General features: G+C 37.7%; 1 protein-coding gene across 8 annotated transcripts in view; it reads left to right on the top strand.

The window, feature by feature from the left end:
- The window catches only part of PLEKHA1 (pleckstrin homology domain containing A1), a 52,633-nt gene that overhangs the window by 20,028 nt on the left and 12,155 nt on the right, over positions 1–20,450 (top strand). For 7 of the 8 annotated variants that reach the window (XM_081534540.1, XM_081534565.1, XM_081534587.1 and 4 more), the window contains exons 3-6: positions 3,764–3,820; positions 6,105–6,150; positions 13,637–13,734; positions 19,636–19,761. In XM_081534540.1, the coding sequence (XP_081390666.1) occupies positions 3,764–3,820; positions 6,105–6,150; positions 13,637–13,734; positions 19,636–19,761 (327 nt within the window). The remainder of the gene's footprint in view (positions 1–3,763; positions 3,821–6,104; positions 6,151–13,636; positions 13,735–19,635; positions 19,762–20,450) is intronic. The other variant, XM_081534596.1, reaches the window with a different exon arrangement.

Genomic DNA, 20,450 nt, shown 5'->3' with positions numbered 1-20,450 from the left:
TAGTTCTTTGTGTCTTCTATTTATGGATCCACTTTTACCCTCTGATTCTCTATACATTTAGTCCTGTATCCACATGCAGCCTTTCAAGTTTTGGAGGATTATTTGTATTATAATTCAGTTTACACTGTTTGATTGCTGGCCTTGTATGAGGCTTTTTTTTGCTGGGAACTGTGTCTTGTCTGTCCTTGTCGTTATTGAACTTATCGATACCTTGTTTTACTCCCTTATCTCTAAGTGTGACCAACTTTCTTGGGTGATAGTAACCTGTCTATGCAGGTACGTGATTAATACCTTTATTTACTTGACCAGAGTCATTGGGAGAAGGAGCAAGTCGGCAGAAATCAAAAGTTCATGTTTATCTTCTTTTTTCCTTTTTTTAAAAACATGAATCCAGTTCCTCCTTTTTACTGTCCATCTCTCTATCTGTATCACAGTCCCCCTCCACGTTTCCAAGATGAGGAGTGACTTAGCCCCTCGTGACCCCCTCTTATTACAGTTCACTAGATTCCAGTTTCCAATTTTCCTCCCCACACGAGCTGTTCTCAGGTTCTACCATGAGCTTCCCTTGATTTGTCTCTTTCGTAAGATCTGGTTGACTCTTGTACAGTTTCTCCTGAATGTTATTTACAACTGCTTGATTGTTTCTCTGTCTTCATATAATAGGTTCTTCTCCTTAGAATTTCTCCTTTTGTCAGTACTTCCCACTTAAACAGAACTAAAGGAAAAGAACAAAATAGAATATGTGTATTACACCGCAGGAACCATAAACTTGGATTTCAGAGGAAAGTTGTGATTGTAGCTAGCAGAAGGAGTGAAAGTGTTCCCAGAAGTGGTAGAAACATTTGAAATTGACCTGGAAGAAAGAGTATGATTTTGACCAAGAAGTGGAGAAATGGGTATTTGGCGCTCACCCAATAGCATGGGGCAAGAAATCAAAGTAAGGAACCTTGTGGTGTACCTGGAAAACAGGTGGCTTTGACTGTAGCAAGGAGGGTATATGTTAAAGTGTGTACTTAGCTAGATCTTTTTCACATGAACTCTTAAAGCCAGATTTCTGTGGTGTAATTAATTACCCCATTAGTTTTTTTGAATGGAGTGCAGGATTTTAAATCTGTCTTTTTATTCAGTTTGTTCTTAATTTTATCTCTTCATTCCACTAATAAGAATCTTTTACAATCTGCATTCTATTATCCAGTGTATTAGCCTTCAATACCAGCTTTGTGTCTCTTTAAAATTTATTAACACATATTTCTTCATGAAAACTTGAGTAAAATGTCTTGCTAAGATTATTGTGGTTGAACCGCATGAAATTGCCATTTTACTACCATTTTGATCTACTGAAAAAAAAAAATGGCCATTTCATATGATTCAGCCTGGTTGCGTATGTTGCATGCTGTAACACTGTTTTACTGATTTTAATACCCTGTCCTTAGGGAGCCATTCTTCCTCTGATCACTGCTTTCTTCACATTAACCATTGGTTTAAAAATCCATTCTAGAGTATTACTAGGGAATCAATTTGGGGCTTTCTGTGCTTTGTTGATGGTGTGAGAAATGGTGGAGAATTAATTAAGTAGCTTTATTAGAAAGTGAATTTGAAAAAACCTGAAAGAGGATTTTCACAAAAGGAGTAGAGGAACTCATAAGAGCAAATGGTTTGTTTCCCTTTTTATCTTAAATGTCATACTAGTTTATTACTTCTTGTTCATTGTCAAGTAACAGATTTGAAACCCACTTCTTTTCTGATTGAAATTGGCAACAATCATACCGCTTTGTAGAAACTAGGTATTTTGAATTTCCTTTATCTTCCAGGTACTTATATTTCATTGTACTGTGTCCCTAATCTATGACCCTTTATGTCATGCAGTCAGGACCTAGTTGCTCATTTCTTTTTCTCACCCATGGGATTAGAGCTGTATTCAGCTAGTTCAAATGATAGAATTATGGAGGACTTAAAAGAAAAATAATGATTTTTAATTGTGGAGTAGCAGTGTTTGAAAAAAAAAAAAACTCGTTGATAGTGATTAGAAGAGATTGAAGACATTTTAACATTTCATTTCCTTATCCAAATTGAAAAGAAAAAACCCTTTAAACATAAAACATTTTATATAAGGGCAACCATTTAAAGGTACACATTAAAAGTTACAATTTTATTTTATGTACATATTTATTTATGATATAAATTTAGAAGCTTGTATCAATATATAGTCTGGAGTTTAAAGCAAAACATAACACAGTTTTACTCTGCATAGAATTGACAGGTTTGAAAAGACTCATCCCTGTAAACAATAATCAGTTTGTGTTTGACAATCTTGTCTTTTAAATGTCTAGGCTTCCATATCATTAACTGTTTCTACTAAGCTTACAGAGGTTTGAGACAGATACCTCCTAGTCGTTCATGAGAATAAGCCCATAGATTTTTTTCTTTAATGTACATTATTATGAAGGAAGTTAAAAATTGATCCTTAATCTACAGTGGAGGAAACTTTCAAAATCAGGATTGTTTTATTTTTACTTTTGAAATTATCTATCAGTCTTTACGTTTATGTTTATTACTTTTTTCCAGATTCTTCTATCTGGTTTTCCCATCTCCATCTTCCCTGTTTATTATAGTCCCAAGACATGTTAATTAAAGCACAGTTTGGTTACAGAACTGCTTACAAGCCCTCTTTAATGGTTTCAATTATATATATATATATATATATATTTTTTTTTTTTTGGCTGCTTGTAGGATCCTAGTTCCCTGACCAGGGATTGATCCCCTGCTACAACACTGAAAGGACTGAGACCTAAACACTGCATGGCTAGGGAATTCCCTCCAAGTCTCAGCAGTATAAATTCCTTGCTACTTTGTTTCTTATTTAGGTCCTCTATAATTAGGTTGTTAGTTTAAGTTCCTAAACCACTGTTTCCTACTTCAACCCTGTATGACCCCATTTTACAGCCCAGCACAATCTCTTTCCCGTTTCATTACAGAACATCGTCATCTGCTTGGTGAAGCTTATCTGTTTCTCTGCCTGGAATATTCTCTCTCCTGCTCTTTGTGTTTTGAACTTTTTCTTTATAAAGTACAGCTTCAATGCTTTTTATTCTTCCATTGAGTCTTTTCTGATAGCCTCAGCCAGAAATGATTCTCCTTCTTTTAAAACACGTACCATATCCCAAACTTGGGAAGGGAAGAATAATTACATTTTTTATGAATGTGCCAATATATACATTCCCTGCATATGGTTTTAAAAGTGTTAATAATTTTCTTGAAAAATGATATCAATGTAGATTAGTAATGGTGTAATAGATACTAACATAATTTAAATAATAAATAATTTAATAATAAAAATCCAGTCTTTTTAAAGAGATATATGTGATTTAGTAATTTTAATAAAACAAAGTAATATATGTACTCTTTTGAAATTTCTTACCTTTGTGTTTGTTTTATGTCTAAATATTTTTTCCCCATTGCTTTCTGAAGCAAAATCTGATCTTGTTTATGGTTTGTTTAGCTCATGAAAAAAGTTTATATATAATGATAACAAAATAGACTTTAGCTATAATAATGCGTTGTGGTGGAACAGAAAGAGTTCAGTGTTATCCATGTTGTCCACTTGATTTCAAACCTAGTAAATACTTGAACTGAAAAGTTAACTTGTAAAGTGTGACATCTAAACATCTGATTTCTTAACTTTTTTTTAGTGTGTATAGGACATTTTATGTGAAATAAATTTGTAATGTTGAATATTAATTATATATTAATAATTTGTTTATAGAACCTACCTTCTGGATCATCACGTGTTGGCGCCATTAAACTTACCTACATTTCAAAGGTAGTCTCTCGTATTGTCTTACATTCATGCTTGAATGAAGATCCCTTAGAATGAGAGTGTGAACAGAAGGAGCCGACTCCTCTCCTTGTCATTTAAGATGATGTTGTGGTTCATATCACGCTGAAAACAGTACTTGATTACTATGTTTAGGAAGTTCTTTGGTAAAATTAGGAAATTTTATCAAATTTAGAAAGAATACAGAGTTAAATTATAGAATGTAGCAAATTGGGAAGTTAACATTAACTTTTATGATTAGGCATGTGGATGTCAGAAGGGGAGATTGATCTGTTAATAGGTTCTGTCTTTGGGAAATCTGGTGAAGATTTTTCTAAATCTGTATTTATTTAAACTAATTTTTAATCTCATTACCTTTGACTTTTTGTTTCTTTACGTCTTTGAGGAGCATATGAACTATCTTCATGATGAAAGATGATTTTTCCCTCATTTCACTTTGTCTCTACTAATTTCTTTTCATGTTTGTTGACTTTTCATAAATTTTTGCAATACTGTTTTTCTTTTCAAAAATTTAATTTGTATTAGGTAGTTTTTCCCCTCTTATTATCTTTTATTAGTGTTTTGGGAACTGAGATAGAGAGATGCTGAGGAACTATTAATAGTTTTGTTTTACAGAAAGTAATAAGCTTGATGATGACTTGAGATATGAAAGTAGCAACACAGTATGATTAAATAATATGCATATACATACTATTATGCATATATTGTGATTTATTAGCAAAGGTCTTCATCAGAGGGCCAGTTTACAAGTATGCCTCTGTTTAAAAGAAAAAGATATTTTTGATAAATAAAAAGCTTTGTTATCAGTATCATAATAGAGCTATTCATTCTCATTGACCAAAAAATAAAATAGTCCTTGGACAACAAAAATTACATATTTAAGGGGAAATGGTTTACTTTAAAATCATTATTATGTAAATTTGCAGAAAACAAATTTTGTCTTAAGTATACCTCAAGTGTTCCTATAAATGTAAGACGTTTAGTAATACTTCAGGGTAGCTTGCAACTTAAATTCTGTAGAGACTATTGTTAGGAAGTGTAGGATTCCATTGTAGAATAAACTGGAGATGTCTCACAACACCCCACCCCCTTGTCAGTTTACTTGATTGCCTGCAGTATACATATACTGCAGTGTAAACATGCTGACAGGGATTTTTGACTCTTAGTGAAGTGATGTGGAAAGGCCTATTTTATTGGAATAGGCAGTTGAGGTAGAAATTGCCCATGTGCCTGTATCTTTTCAATTGCTTATTGCCTGGTCTTTTAAAAAATGGGAGGTCTTTTTAAGGATTAGGATATTAATTCAGTAAAACAGGCAGATTGACTGGCTGCTGCTTTCCCCTCCTCCATTGCTTCCTTTTTTAAATATAACCTTCTCTGTGTAGTGAAATTTCACCTCTGCCCCACAGCGTACTGAAGTTTGCATTGTACACTTGTACTCTACTTTAGACATGGCACTTTTCCCCCAGAATTTATCCCCGGGACAAATTTCATTGTGACTCAGTGCTCTGAATTTGTAGTTGGGATCAGTCAGGAAACCTGAACTTAGAATTCCTTCTGAAGGTACAGAACAGATGCTACAGTTCTAAGTTCTGACCCTGGGCAGCAGCATGGCAAACAGCCGTGAATGGGCTTCCATGGGAGCTGCTTTATTTAAAGGGCTGGCAGCGGCCAGGTGCAGCTAGTTGTTCACTTTCCACGTGGAACCATGTGCTGCATGTAGTAAAGGGGGAGGTCCCTTACCCTAGGGCATTTTAATGTACAAGGGAGGATCCAGTGCCATTTTGGCTTCCTCATTGCAGATTAGTGTCTTCTGGATTTTTGGACTTTATTAAATATACAATCTGGCCCTTACCCACCACCGTTTCCTCATGCAGTTAATTTAGAAATATGTAATTTGGGAAGAATTCATGGTTTCTGTATTCATTGAGGGTATTTTGAAAATTACATGAAACCAAAAATGTTTATATGTGTGACATAAAACTTACTGGTTTATTTTCAGTTTGTTCATACTTTCTTTGAAGAAAAAACAATTTTGTTCAAAGAGAGCATCAAAGTATCATTTGTTTTTGCGCATCTTTACATTTGGGACCCATGTTCTAAATTTAATTTATAGTTCTTTTTCATTTGCCTTAAAGTTTAACTTTAGATCTATGTGCTAAATGTGTGTGAGTCCTGAGAAATCATACATGTGGAAGTTCACACAGTGTTTAAGGTTGATTGTAATAGCATATGAAGAAGTGAGTGATTCATTTCTCTCTCTTGTTAGGTTAGCGATGCAACTAAACTAAGGCCAAAGGCTGAGTTCTGTTTTGGTGAGTAGCCATATTTTATACGTTAGTAATTTTAAGTTAGACTAATATAATTACATCATATTGCAAGAGAAACAGCCACAGAAAGCCACACGGCTTAGTCCTGCGGGTTAATGAATTATCCTAAGGCAGGTTGCCTTGAAACTACCGTCTGGTGAAGAAGTAAAACTGTTTCCCCACTCCTGAAACCTCTTCCTGTGTCCCATCCCAGTCACAACCTCCTCCCACTCTGCCCATGTGTAATCATTACCTAGGCATTTACAGTGATCACATCCAGCGTGATTAATTTTATTATTATTTGATGTTCGGTGCATAAACCATGGAAAGGATTTAGTCTGCAGCTTATGGGAAATGAGAAGGTCACAGCTTGGGAGCAAGGTAGCTGAGTGTCTTTGATTCAGGGCATTTGATTCAGTGCTCAGTAAATGTTGAATGAAGGTCTGTGCTTGGCACTGGGGCTATGAAAGTAATAAGAAACAACTGTTGCCCTTAAGAGTCTCCCAGGCTGCAATCTCACAGACAGGTACAGTTCAGTTCAGTTCAGTCACTCAGTCATGTTCAACTCTTCGTGACCCCATGGACTGCAGCATGCCAGGCTTCCCTGGCCATCACCAACTCCCGGAGTTTACTCAAACTCATGTCCATTGAGTCAGTGATGCCATCCAACCCTCTCATCCTCTGTCGTCCCCTTCTTCTCCCACCTTCAATCTTTCCCAGCATCAGGGTCTTTTCAGTGAGTCAGTTCTTCGCATCAGGTGGCCAAAGTTTTGGAGTTTCAGCTTCAGCATCAGTCCATCCAGTGAATAGTCAGGACTGACTTCCTTTAGGATGGACTGGTTGGATCTCCTTGCAGTCCAAGGGACTCTCAAGAGTCTTCTCCAACACCACAGTTCAAAAGCATCAATTCTTCAGTGCTCAGCTTTCTTTATATTCCAACTCTCATATCCATACATGACTACTGAAAAAACAAGAGCTTTGACTAGACAGACCTTTGTCGGGAAAGTAATGTCTCTGCTTTTTAATATGCTGTCTAGGTTGGTCAATAACTTTTCTTCCAAGGAGTAAGCGTCTTTTAATTTCATGGCTGCGTTCACCATCGGCAGTGATTTTTGGAGCCCAGAATCAGGTTCAGGGCCAGGAAATTATCATTGCATTTATCACAGGCGATAGATAAAGGGGTGGCACTCTATTTAATAGTCACAGAGGAAGAGCTTCAGATCCTTTTTTGGAGATCTTGGGAGTCAAGGGAGCCACACTTGATGAGGCTAATGTGATCATCCTTTATCACTGGGGAGAAAAGGTGATAGGACCACTGGACAGAGGCGTGCAGGGGAGAAGAACATGGTGTATGGGGGCGTCTGAACACTGAATGACGCTGGAGAGAGTGGTGAGAGACTGAAAAGTGAAAAGGCAGGAGTTAGGGTGTAATATGTTGACAAGTGATTTTTTTCTTCTTGTTTTTTGGAAAAGGAGAGGTAAGAAATTAGAGAACATCTAGAGAGCAGATAGAAAGTGAAGGAAGTTTTTTTGTGTTGATAGGGGAGTTTGATGCAAGGAGACGAGTTAAGTGGGTTTTAAACTACTGTTCCTAACATGAGCCTGAATTAGGATAATGGCATTGGGGGAAAGAGGAGGGATGAAGAACATTAGAAGGAAAAACACAAGGACTTGGTGACTGGATGTGTGGGAACTGAAGAGAAGACAGAGGTGTTAGATAGGTTTGCTTCAAGGAAAGAAAATGGGGGATCTAGGAGAGCTGATGTGATAGGGCGAAATATTTAGTACTGAGTTTGAATGGTGCAGAAACATCCGAATGGAAATACTTTGGTGACAGTAATTAGGGACTGGACGGAGCCTGAAGATCAAGAACGGAGAAGGTTAGAATCTGTTATCACAGTGGGTATAGTTGAAGCGGCGAGAATCTATATGCTCTCAGCGTGTCAGTGGACATTAGTGAGGAAAGGGACAAAAATTAGTAGGAGTTTCCAGCTGACCTCAAAAGAGACTATTTTACGTTAAAGTAGAAGATATTTGTTAAATATGTTTTTTTTTTGCTGGGGAAGGGCAGGTTTCTTCTGTAGGCAGTATGGTAGGGATAGCATTTGATGGCAGTCATATGTGTCCAGTAAGAAAATGTGATACAAGCAGGATATGGTATGAAGATCCTCTGTAATGCTCTTATCACCACTAAGAAACTATAAAAAGTCATGTATTTTTTACAAATTTATAATTTTTGGTTGCTAAATCAGAAAATGCCTCAGAACCTTGTTGAATGAAAGGCTCCTGGAGGCAAGTCACGTGACAGAGAACTTTGTATTTTAGAGTATATCATGCACACACTCTTGAAGGTCGTTAATGTAAAATCTCAAACTTACAGTTTGAAGGGCTAGCAGTATACAGGGAAAGATCTGACATTCAGTTATTGGGGTGTTTAGAATGAGGGATTTTTGTTGAAATCAGAGATTAAGATGTTATTTATTGCTCTGCCAGTAGTTTATTAGTCTTCTATTAGAGGGAGTGTTGCTCAGTTGTGTCCAAGTCTTTGCAGCCCCACAGACTATAGCTGGCCAGAGTCATCTGTCCATGGGATTTTCCAGGCAAGAATACTGGAGTGGGTTGCCATTTCCTTCTCTAGAGGATCTTCCTAGAGATCTCGTCTCCTGGGCCTCCTGCATTGGCAGGTGGATTCTTTACCATTGTACCACCTGGGAAGCCCCTGTTAGAGGGAGTAAGGATTCATAAAATGTTTGCCTTTAGAAAGAGGCACTGACTTCTAAAATGGAACCACAACTTTCATAAAAAAGGCCGCATAAAGACTTTCCTCCGTTTTTGTTCTTCTTGTTCAGTTGCTAAGTCGTGTCCAACTATCTGCTACGCCATGGACAGTAGCATGCCAGGCTCCCCTGTCCTTCACTATTTCCCAGAGTTTGCTCAAATTCATGTCCATCGAGTTGGTGGTGCTATCATCTCATTCTCTGCTGCTCCCTCTCCTGCGCTCAATCTTTTCCAGCATCAGGGTCCTTTCCAATGAGTCAACTCTTTGCATCGGGTGGCCAAAGTATTCAAGCTTCAGTATTCAGCATCAGTCCTTCCAATGACTATTCCTCCCTTTTTTCCTCTCAAATTACCCCCAAACAGTGAGAACAAGAAAAATTCAAACCATATTCCCTGAAACTAGCAGATTTCTGTAATCCACAGTGTATAAAGATGGGAAGTGCATGGAGGAGGAGGAAATAACTTAGCAGAGTAGAAGAGGCCTGTGAAAAGCTGGCCATTTCCATATCTTGCCCCCATGCCAACTCTGAACAGACTAGGTGCTGGATCCAGTCTGGGGAAGCATCAGACAGGAGGGACCCAGCACAGGGACTTTGTTTGAATGTCTCTGTAGAAACAACCTCTGGTCCCTACCTCCAGCTGGCTCAGGCAGGCAGCCACCCTTCCCCCTTCCCAGCAAGGAATGGCATGTGTAGTATCTCCCAAAATAGAATCAGTGAGGCTATGAGCCTGGGGACAGTAGTCCCAGAGAAGGGGGGGAATGAGGCATGAAACGGAAAACGGGAGGATTAAATAAAAGTCTGCACACCAAATGCAGCTCTTTCCTGTGACCAGGCCCAGAGCATTGGGCAGCCAGGTGGAAGTGGGGCAAGAATCTGAACACCCCAGAGAAGAGAGCCATAGGTACTGACAGCTGGCATTTCTACCAGAGGGGCTTGCTGTACAGTGATGCCCACCAGTCAGAATCCCTACATAATACTCAAGATAACTTCGAAGGAGTTTTTTGGTATCATGTTTTTAAGTATGAATGGCCAGCCCAGAATTACATGACATTTGAGAAGAAAAAACTGTCAAATAGGAAAAACTATGAAAAACTCAGAAGAACAAGTCAAAGAAAGCTAAAAATGAAGCAGATAGTAGGAGAGAAATAAGAAAATTAAATTAGAGCCTCCCTTCAGAAAACTGATGTGTGACTAATAGAGAAGGAACGGACAGACAAAGAAAAGAGGGAATAGAGAAAACAGGAGAAAATTGGCAAAGAAATATGATAAAATGTCTCATAACTATTTGATCCATAACTGTATTTGAACCATAGCAGTTGATCCTTGGTTGTGAGATGATTTTTATTTGGAATCAAGCTAATGTTTGTGCTTCAGGTTTTATCTATTTGGTACATTCACTCTGATGGTAAAGATTTGAAATGAAATAAGGGAAATACTTAAGTGAAAAGCTAGTAAGCGCACAAGCCTCTGCTCTACACTCATTATACACAATGAAACCTTTGCTTTAAAAGCGTGGAAACTGAACAGGTTTCATACAGTTTGTCATTATTCTTATTAGAAGTTTTTCTCCTTCCTTTGCCTGTTCGCCGTTCCCCCATTACTGCTAATAAAATTTTTCGTAATTTGCTCTAACATTTTCCACATTGCTTCCTTACTTGGAAATCTCCAGATGATACTGATGATCACGAAGGTGATGAAGATGGTGACAAGGGGTTTCTGTTCTCTCCCAAGCCCTGTGCTAGCTTCTTTACACACATCACCTCCACCCTCGAGGTGGAGGTTCCATTTCATAGATGAGGAAAACAAGAGTCAGAGATTAAATAGAGTTTATAAGATGGGATTGCTAGTAAGTGCATGAGCTAGTCAGGCCTGGTTAACTCCAGGCTCAGATTTTCCCTCCTATCGTATCACTGTGACTCTTCCTGCCATGAAAATAATTTTTAAAGCACATGATCTTTTATTTAGATTGCAAATTGTGCTAAGAGTCTTTTTAGAGGTATATTTACCTTTCTTCTTTCCCTTAAAAGATACCTTTCTATAAATGTTACTTATTCAAAAAATATATGTATTAAGCACTTCCTTTATAGCAAATACAGTATATTACCAAGTGCTTAGATTTTTAAACTCTTCAGACATTCTAGGCAGATGCCCATAATAACATTGAGGGGGAAAAAGCCATTATGAGGGGAGTGCAGCTTCAGCCTAAGTTGGAAAAGCTTATAAAGGATGCTTTACTGAGTGCTGTAAAAACTATATATGTCAAAAACTATATATTGACATATATAATAGTCTAGTGAGTTACTCACTTATCTTAATTTATATTTATGGCATTTATAATTTCTCCAGTCACTAGTAAGATATAGAAGAACAGATTAATAGTGTGTTAAATTTCTTTAGGTCCAGACTAATTGTTTTATAGCCCTTCACAAGGTAAGACTCATATCAATTCAAGGAAGCTCTGTTTCAGTGTCTTGTTCTCAGTCTTAGTTTCATAATCTAGTGTATTTGAGAAGTAAGTGTTTTTCCCCCTTGCCTTAGTCACGTTCAGCTGAGTGTTAGTATGCTATTGAAAATTTTAATGGAGACATTTAGAAGTTATTTGTGTATTAAAAAAAAAAATTACAGCACCATAGCTATTCAGATGCCTTAGCTCTTAGAATAATGTTTGTTTTAAAAATAAATCATGTAATATGTAATTAATAAGCTTTAATTTGAACATTGACTGTAGTAGTTTGTTGACACCTATATGCAGGAATGCTTTGCTTTATAGAAGTAGTAGTCACTAAATGGGTATATGTAAATTAAACTGCATAAAAAGGTTCCAAATGTGTTAAGATTATAAGCATAAAATGCATAAGTGCTAGAAAAGTAAAAGTGTTTATTTTTATAATCTTGAGTTGGGGAGACTTTCTAAATATCATGTGAAAGCTAGAGTCTTTAAAGAAAAGAAAAAGACTGATAGACTATTTCTGATTGATCAAAGATACCGTGAACTAAGTGACAAGACAAATGATAGGGAAAAGTACTTGAAATAAAACAAAAGGGGTTAATATAAAGTCTCTTCAGTTCAGTTGCTCAGTCTTGTCTGACTCTTTGCGACCCCATGGACTGCAGCACACCAGGCCTCCCTGTCCATCACCAACTCGCAGAGCTTACTCAAACTCATGTCCATTGAGTCAGTGATGCCATCCAACCATCTCATCCTCTGTCGCCCCTTTCTCCTCCCACTTTAAATCTTTCCTAGCATCAGGGTCTTTTCCAATGAGTCAGTTCTTCGCATCAGGTGGCCAAAGGATTGGAGTTTCAGCTTCAACATCAGTCCTTCCAATGAACACCCAGGACTGATTTCCTTTAGGATGGACTGCTTGGATCTCCTTGCAGTCCAAGCGACTCTCAAGAGTCTTTTCCAAGACCACATTTCAAAAGCATCAATTCTTCGGCACTCAGCTTTCTTTATTGTCCAATTCTCACATCCATACATGACCACTGGAAAAACCATAGCTTTGACTAGACGGACCTTTGTTGGCAAAGTAATGTCTTTGCTTTTTAATATGCTCTTTAGGTTGGTCATAGCTTTTCTTCGAAGGAGAAAAGCTGTTATAAATAGAAGCTCTTATAAATCAATAAAAAATAAATGAACAACTCAGGAGAAATATGGGTAAAGAAAATAAACAGAGCTTACAAAACAAATGTAGACAACCAGTAAACATATAAAACCAGTTTGTCTCAATAATCAAAGAAATTCAGATTTAAACAGTGTATAAGTTTTCACCAATTAGATTGACAGAGAGTCAGGAAAACACACCACAGTAGCCGTTTCAAACCCAGGGGATTTGTTACAGGGAATTGGTTGACCAGATGTTGAGAGGCTGAAGGCGCACAAAGGGAATGCTAAAGTAACCCAGCGATTAAAAACTGTATGAAGCAGCTTCCATCACCAGAGCTGGAGAGAGGAAAGGGAAGAGGTGATATTACCAGAACCTAGGACTTCCTGAGGGGGCTTCAAGGCTGGTGTAGGGAGCAGCAGAAGAGCTCGGAGCCACGGCTGGTTGTGTGTTGCTGCTATTGGAGGGGCATCAGCAACAGCAGTCCCCTCCCCCACTTTCCTCCTACCTCTAGTCTTCCACCGGTACCACCCGTTGGCAGGACATGGCCCAGGCTGGCAAGGAAGTCTAGGAAATAATGTCACAGCGTCTCGGGGCTGAAAACAAAAGAGGTGCTAGTGGGGAATATTAGATAAGTTAGGCCTTTGGATACACTGTTGGTTGGATTCAACCTTTGGGGGAAACAGTTTACTAATATCTGTAAAAATGTGAAATATGAATTTTCTTCTTATTGAAGCCTATGGTAAGAAATCTATCCTATAGAAATGCTAGCTGAAGTGTGGAGAAGTATACGTACATGATGTTTCATTGGGGTGTTTTACATAGTTTCAAAAATCAGAAATGGCCTAAATGTCCATCATTAGAGGATTGGCTAATTATATTGTGATATTTTTACATTTAGTGAGAACCATGACCATTACAAATTAGAGTCTTATTGATAATACTCTGTTATTGAGTGGTAAAAGCAATATCATATATGGTCTAACATTCTGTCAAATTCAAGAGTCACAGTACTGAAGCTGGCAAGGTTTTTCGGCTGCCGCAGACATAAGTTTAGGTAATAAGTACACAATTGCACCTGTTGTAGTTTGTTTTTTCTCTCAACAGTTATGAATGCAGGGATGAGGAAATATTTCCTACAAGCCAATGATCAGCAGGACCTAGTGGAATGGGTGAATGTTTTAAACAAAGCTATTAAAATTACAGTAAGTATTTGTTTTTTGTGTGTGAAAAAAATTTATTATCTTCATGTGATCTTTACAGATTGTACAATATACTTATTGAGTGTCCTTAGCTTACCAACAGTTTATCCCAGAGTTCCTCAAAGTTTGTTTAAAGGACAGGTTATAACATGAATACTTTTTCTTGTTTTAATGCATGGTAACTATTGGCCCTTAAAGTCAGCCCATTGATGCCTTTTTAACCCATTGTGTACCTAATAAGGGTCTGTATTAATGTAGATTTTAACTGCTGTTTACACTAGTGTTTCTAAGGGAAAATGCAGGTAGAGTTCTACCTTTTGGATATGTTTCCCCCCACTCCCCACAGGGAAGATTAAAAACTCCTTGCCACCTACCCAGGAATAGAAATGGCATTCTGTCTGCCTTCTAAGCCATGGCTGGGACTGGTCGTAGGTAGGTAGGAGTTGAAGATAGGAGCAGACAAGGCAGAGAAGGGCTTAGAAATGACTTCAGGGGCGGGGACGGATCTGAAGAACTGTAATAGCCAGAGGGTCCTGCCCGCACGGTCCTCGGGGGTTTGTCTCAGGCTTGAAACTTTCTGTCACACTGCTTTTTTCCCTCCAGTTCCCGAGCACTAATTTTCTGTGCTGCAGTTTCCTGCTTTCAACTCGGGCTTCTCTTCTTGGTTTTCTGATGAACATTAATATATGTTGTTTGTCTGTAGTGTGCCAGGCCTTGCACTGAAGGTTTTACCTAAAGTACCTGAAAAAGCAAGGCTTAGAAGGACTGAGTGACATTTATAGGTTCGATGGCTGTTGAGTTGTGGAGCTGTGAGCCACACCATCTGCTTGACTCTGGAGCCTAACTCTGAAGTTCAGTGCCTCACTGCTTCCTGAAACAGTGAGCCTCCATCCTTGTCTCTGACCCTAAAGCAGAACACAGACTTCTGCGAGAGTTAAGTACTTCTGCTGCTGAGCAAGTGACGGGAACTGTTGCCTGATGAAGCCTCCTTCCCTTTCCCCCCTTACACACTGGTGGGGAAGCGCACACAGCAGGCCCATATGGGAAGGATGGGCAAGGAGGTCCTGAGTGAGGTTGTGTAAGATGAAGGGTGTTTTTACTAAAATGAGGTTACTTACTGACCCGATATGACTTACTCTTTAAAAACATAAGCCCTGACAGTCAGCATATGTTTGTTTCCATTTAAATGAATAATTCCTTGTTTATATCATAACACAATAAAGAGTTAATATAACTAAAGCTGTTCTCAGAGTTAGGTCGATTTTTTTGGGTCTTGCACCAGAACAGCTTGTTACCACATGACAGAAAACACCCACGCACTGCATCTGATCTGTACATGAAGCAGAAGTTATTTTAGGTTTGTGCAGTTTCAGGAAAGCAAATTTTTTTTTAAACTGATTCAGAAGTGCATTTTCTTAAAAGATTTTAACTGATTGTTTTTGACTCTTTGCAAATATTCCCTATTTGGGAAATTTTTTATAAAAGACAATATGTAGTAATTTCACTGAACTAATTCACTTCTTTTTTTTTTTTTTTTTTTTACAATTTGCAATTGGTTTCTTAGTGCTTTAAGAGAAAAAGTAGTGAATTGAATGGTCTCAGACTTTTTACCATTTGGGAAGTCTTTTGAATTACTATATCTAATTTATTAATGGTATGAAACTATCTTATAAAAGTGACACTTTAAGCTTACTCAAATGCAAGAAAAACTGATTAGGAATTGGGTAATGTGTCAAAGTATGTGGACTCTTAAATAGCTTTTGTGGTCTTGCAGCTGTTGTTAAAACTTTTATAGTTTAAAGATCTGTTGTATATGTGTTTTTATAATTCACATTTAGAAAGTATAAATTTAAGATACAGAAATCCGTGCTTGTCAACTCAGTGGTTATAACTATGTTAAATTGAGTATAGAATCGATATCACTTAGTAAAAATTGGTTTTATATAGGTACACATTAACTCAGGATAGCAATGAAAGAATTTCCCATGCTTTAATAAGAAACATTTTATTTCACTGTTCTTTAAAAAAAAAAAAATCTTACCAGTGTTAATTCCATATACATTTTATACCTTCAAGTACAGAATCTTTAATCTGGCATACTTCCCTATGGAAGTTGCTGGTAATTTACATGTAGATTTCTTTGTAAGTTTCAGATTTCCATTTTAATGTATGTGCAGTTTACCTTTCTATGGAATCACTCCAAGTGACATTTGGTAAACTGTGTAATTTAGTAGTCTGCTGAGTACAATGTAATATATAAACTTGAAAGTTTTGGAAATTCAAAATTAGGTTTTGGAGGTATATGGTTTCAGAATAGAAGTAATTAGAGGACAGTGGATAAGGGAATGGTGATTGTTTATCTACTTACTAATTATAGTACCATGCCATCTTAATGGACCATCCTCCAGCACCATAGTTCATGGCTTTCCTCACTTTCATGAATTCTGTATGACTGTGTGTTGGTGGCTGTCATTAAAAAAATTTTCCCCTTAAACAAAAGAAAGAGCAATAGTAGAGAAACCAAAAAGCTAGAGAGTTCCAGAAAAACATCTACTTCTGCTTTATGGACTATGCCAAAGCCTTTGACTGTGTGGATCACAACAAACTGGAAAATTCTTAAAGAGATGGGAATACCAGACCACCTGACCTGCCTCCTGAGAAATCTGTATGCAGGTCATGAAGCAACAGATAGAACTGAACATGGAACAACATACTGGTTCCAAATCGGGACAGGAGTCTGTCAAGGCTGTATGTTGTCATGCTGCTTACTTAACTTATATGCAGAATACATCATGAGAAACGCTGGACTGGATGAAGCACAAGCTGGAATCAAGATTGCCAGGAGAAATATCAATAACCTCAGATATGCAGATGACACAGCCCTTATGGCAGAAAGTGAAGAAGAACTAAAGAGCCTCTTGATGAAAGTGAAAGAGAAGAGTGAAAAAGTTGGCTTAAAACTCAACATTCAGAAAACTAAGATCATGGCATCTGGTCCCATCACTTCATGGCAAATAGATGGGGAAACAGTGGAAACAGTGGCAGACTTTATTGTTTGGGGCTCCAAAATCACCGCAGATGGTGATTGCAGCCATGAAATTAAAAGACGCTTGCTCCTTAGAAGAAAAGTTATGACCAACCTAGGCAGCATATTAAAAAGCAGAGACATTACTTTGCCAACAAAGGTCCATCTAGTCAGGGCTATGGTTTTTCCAGTAGTCATGTATGGATGTGAGAGTTGGACTATAAAGAAAGCTGAGTGCCAAAGAATTGATGCTTTTGAACTGTGGTGTCGAAGGAGACTCTTGAGAGTCCCTTGGACTGCAAGGAGATCCAGCCAGTCCATCCTAAAGGAACTCAGTCCTGAATATTCACTGGATGGACTGATGCTGAAGCTGAAACTCCAATACTTTGGCCACCTGATGCAAAGAACTGACTCCCTGGAAAAAACCCTGATGCTGGGAAAGATTGAAGGCAGGAGGAGAAGGGGATGACAGAGGATGAGATGGTTGGATGGCATCACCAACGCAATGGACATGAGTTTGAGTAAACTCTGGGAGTTGGTGATGGACCGGGAGGCCTGGCGTTCTGCAGTCCATGGGAGTGTCTGACTTGCAAAGAGTCAGACACGACTGAGAAACTGAACTGAACTGAGAGGAACCAACCTTGAAGGAAGTATTGATGACTAGAATTTGGAAAGTCATCTTTCAAAGTACACTTTCAACTAACTATTTATATTGATAACTATAAATATGGTGGGGTCTGGTCTCCTATTGATTATTAAGGAATATCCAAGATGCATGTAGCATATTCCTAAACAGAAACCTACTGTTTTTTAAAATAGTGTCTTTTCCCACTGTAGATTTTGATTTAAAAAATCAGTATTTGATTTTAATCTAAAACTAAGTGTTTTGAAATTATGGCCAAATTTCCACACTTTTTTTTTTTTTCATTTTAATTGGCACTGGGAGTAGATAGAATAACCTGAATACAGGACTTCTGTCTTACCAAGATGGTGTATATATGTAATCTAAAGTGTAAGGCGTTATACTTGTGTTTTTCAGCCTGTAGGTAGAACCCTCAGAAAGCTCCTAACATTCAGGAGTTTGTTCTTGAATGTTTTAGGTTTGTCTTCAGGCCTTGCCATTTTGTTTATCTCTTCTCTAGTCATTTTTACCTTTTATTTTTCTGCTGTTAGAATTTTTTACCATTAGGATCATGTGCAGATGCTTGCCAAAAATACATGCAAATCTCTCACAGAAAAACCATCACAGCAGTCAAGGATGGGAAGCAGGGAAGAGGGGATAAGCAGTCGGCAGTGAAACCAAGCATGTTCAGTGTCTGACATTTCCCATCTGTCTAGTGAGGTCACTTTTCTGATTCTCATTACAAGTTGCCTGACTGGTTTTTTGGTTCTGAAAATGTGTTCATTTTAATGACTGCATTGAGAGCTAACTTTTCATTCAGAATTTTTAAGGGAGTTACTCTATTCATGAGTATTTTGCTTATATTTTTCTTGCTCTTAGAAATGTTTACAATTTAGATGATTTTGATGTAAAATGCAATTCTAAGTCAATTGTTGAGCTATAACATTGGAATTATGCTGTGCTTATTGTATTATAAGGATAAATGAGAAGCAGTGGATTTAACAGTATAGACAAGGGTTTTTAATATACTATCATTTCTAGAAGAAAAATGAAAAAAAAACAATGTAAATTTTAGTATATTTTTAGGGAGATATTAAAGGTATTTTCTTAGGAAATTCTCACATATGACTAAACCCTCAACTTCTTGAAAGAGGGAGTAGCCACTTTTCGTATGGGTCACCTTTCAGCGCACATTTGCAGCTAATACAAATGTTGGATAGCTAATTCTCTCTCTGGTTTCAAATTCTTTTGTTGTACTTTTCTGTTCTTATGGATAACGTGGCCACATTTTCTGTCAGAATAATTGAAGTAGATGATGCTGTTCACTAGAAAACACTGGGACTTCCTTAGCAGATTGTTTCTGGATATAGTGAACTTCATATAGCCCTTTCACTCTGAAGTATTTTTACGAATCTTGGCAAGTAAAATTCTGTCTGTAGTCATGTTGTCTTTAAAAAGCTCTCCAAAACATGCAACCTCTTAGATAAAATCTCTTAGAAGAATTCAGGAAACTTCCCCTCCAGAATTCATTTCTCTTCCTCGTCCTTCTTATTTCCTTCATTCTTTTGTTTCTGCCCACGACTGGTATTATAGTTTAATTATGGGTGAGAGGGTGGAGGGTTGGCCTAAGGCCTGGGGAGAAAGCCATTAGGGGAACGTCTAAAGAGACAGGATCCCCTGTCCTCAGGATGTTGCACGGTCTTGGGCAGGAATGGAGGAACGGGAAAGATAACAGCACAGAGCTGTAATACATTCTCAAGTGCTCTGATAAAATGGGGATGTCATTATAGTGGTTAAATGTGAAAGAGAGTTACACGAACTTAGCTAGAACGTGGACCAGCCAGGATCTAGATTTAACATTCCCTGATGCCGCTTGAGCCTGTTTTCTTACTGCTGTGGTGATGCTCCTTCTGTGCATAGGATTGACAGGAGGATTAAAAGGGAAAATATATGAACTAGTACCTGCCCAAGTAAGCGCACAGTGAATGATGGCTGTGTCATAAATACTGTAAAAGAAAAATCAAGTGAAAGTCAAAAAAAAAAGAAGAAAGTAGAAGAGATTAAAAAAAAAAAAAAGAAAAATCAGTATGAAAACTTAAAGGGTTTTATATATGTGTGTGTATATATATATGTACACTAAAAATAATTTTTATATATACCAGTTGTATATAGACTTATGATTGGTTGGAAGTTCTGTGATAAAAGAGGATCTCAGATAATGCTTGTTGCAAAATGATTCATCAACTTACTGTTTTAGGTCCCAAAGCCATTAGACTCACAGCCTCATCCTGATAACCCAAGTCGCCAAGGCGAATGTGGAAAGAAGCAGGTCTCTTACAGAACTGACATTGTTGGTGGTGTGCCCATCATTACTCCAACTCAGGTAAGAAATCAATTCTTCTATTGTATGATGGTTTAATTACTGCATATTGATTTTTGTATTGTTATCAAAAGTCAAATGGTACATCTTTATTGAATAAATGCAGTAATTAAAACAAAAAACTTTTGTACTTACTTCAAAAGTATGTTTTTATTGTAAAAAATCTGGAAAGCATAGGTAAACAACATTTAGCACTTTACATGTTTTCTTCTGAGCCTTTCTTCTAGGCCCTTTTGCCCCCTAGAAATGGAACTACTTTGTAAACAGCTTTTTTTTCTTAGGTCTGAAACATTTTCCAAGTCACCAAAAATTATTTCACATCGTTTATCATGACTGTGTAGTAGCTTTATTCCTAATCACCCAAACGTGGTAGTAACACAAGTGCCCTTTAATGGGTGATTTAGCCAATGGGACATCCAAACCGTGACGTCACTGCTCTCAGTGAGAAGGGTCGAACAGTTGGTACAAGGACCAACCTGAATGAATTCCCCAGAGAATAATACAGAGTGGCAAACGCCAGTCTCAAAAGCCCACCTACTGTATGATTCCATTTGTATTAAATTCTCTAAATCTCAGAACAATAAGGATGGAAAACAAATTAGTGGGGGCCAAGCAGTTGGGAGGAGGCTCTACCGGGGCAGCCTGCGGGAGCCTTGTGGTGGTGGACACTTCTGTGCTGTGGTGGTGGCGGG

The sequence above is a fragment of the Giraffa tippelskirchi genome, chromosome 2, assembly GCF_054371585.1.
Source record: "Giraffa tippelskirchi isolate mGirTip1 chromosome 2, T2T-mGirTip1v1.2.pri, whole genome shotgun sequence".
Lineage (NCBI taxonomy): Eukaryota > Metazoa > Chordata > Mammalia > Artiodactyla > Giraffidae > Giraffa > Giraffa tippelskirchi.
Note: the sequence above shows the minus strand (reverse complement) of the source record. Positions and strands in the feature narration are given on the sequence as shown.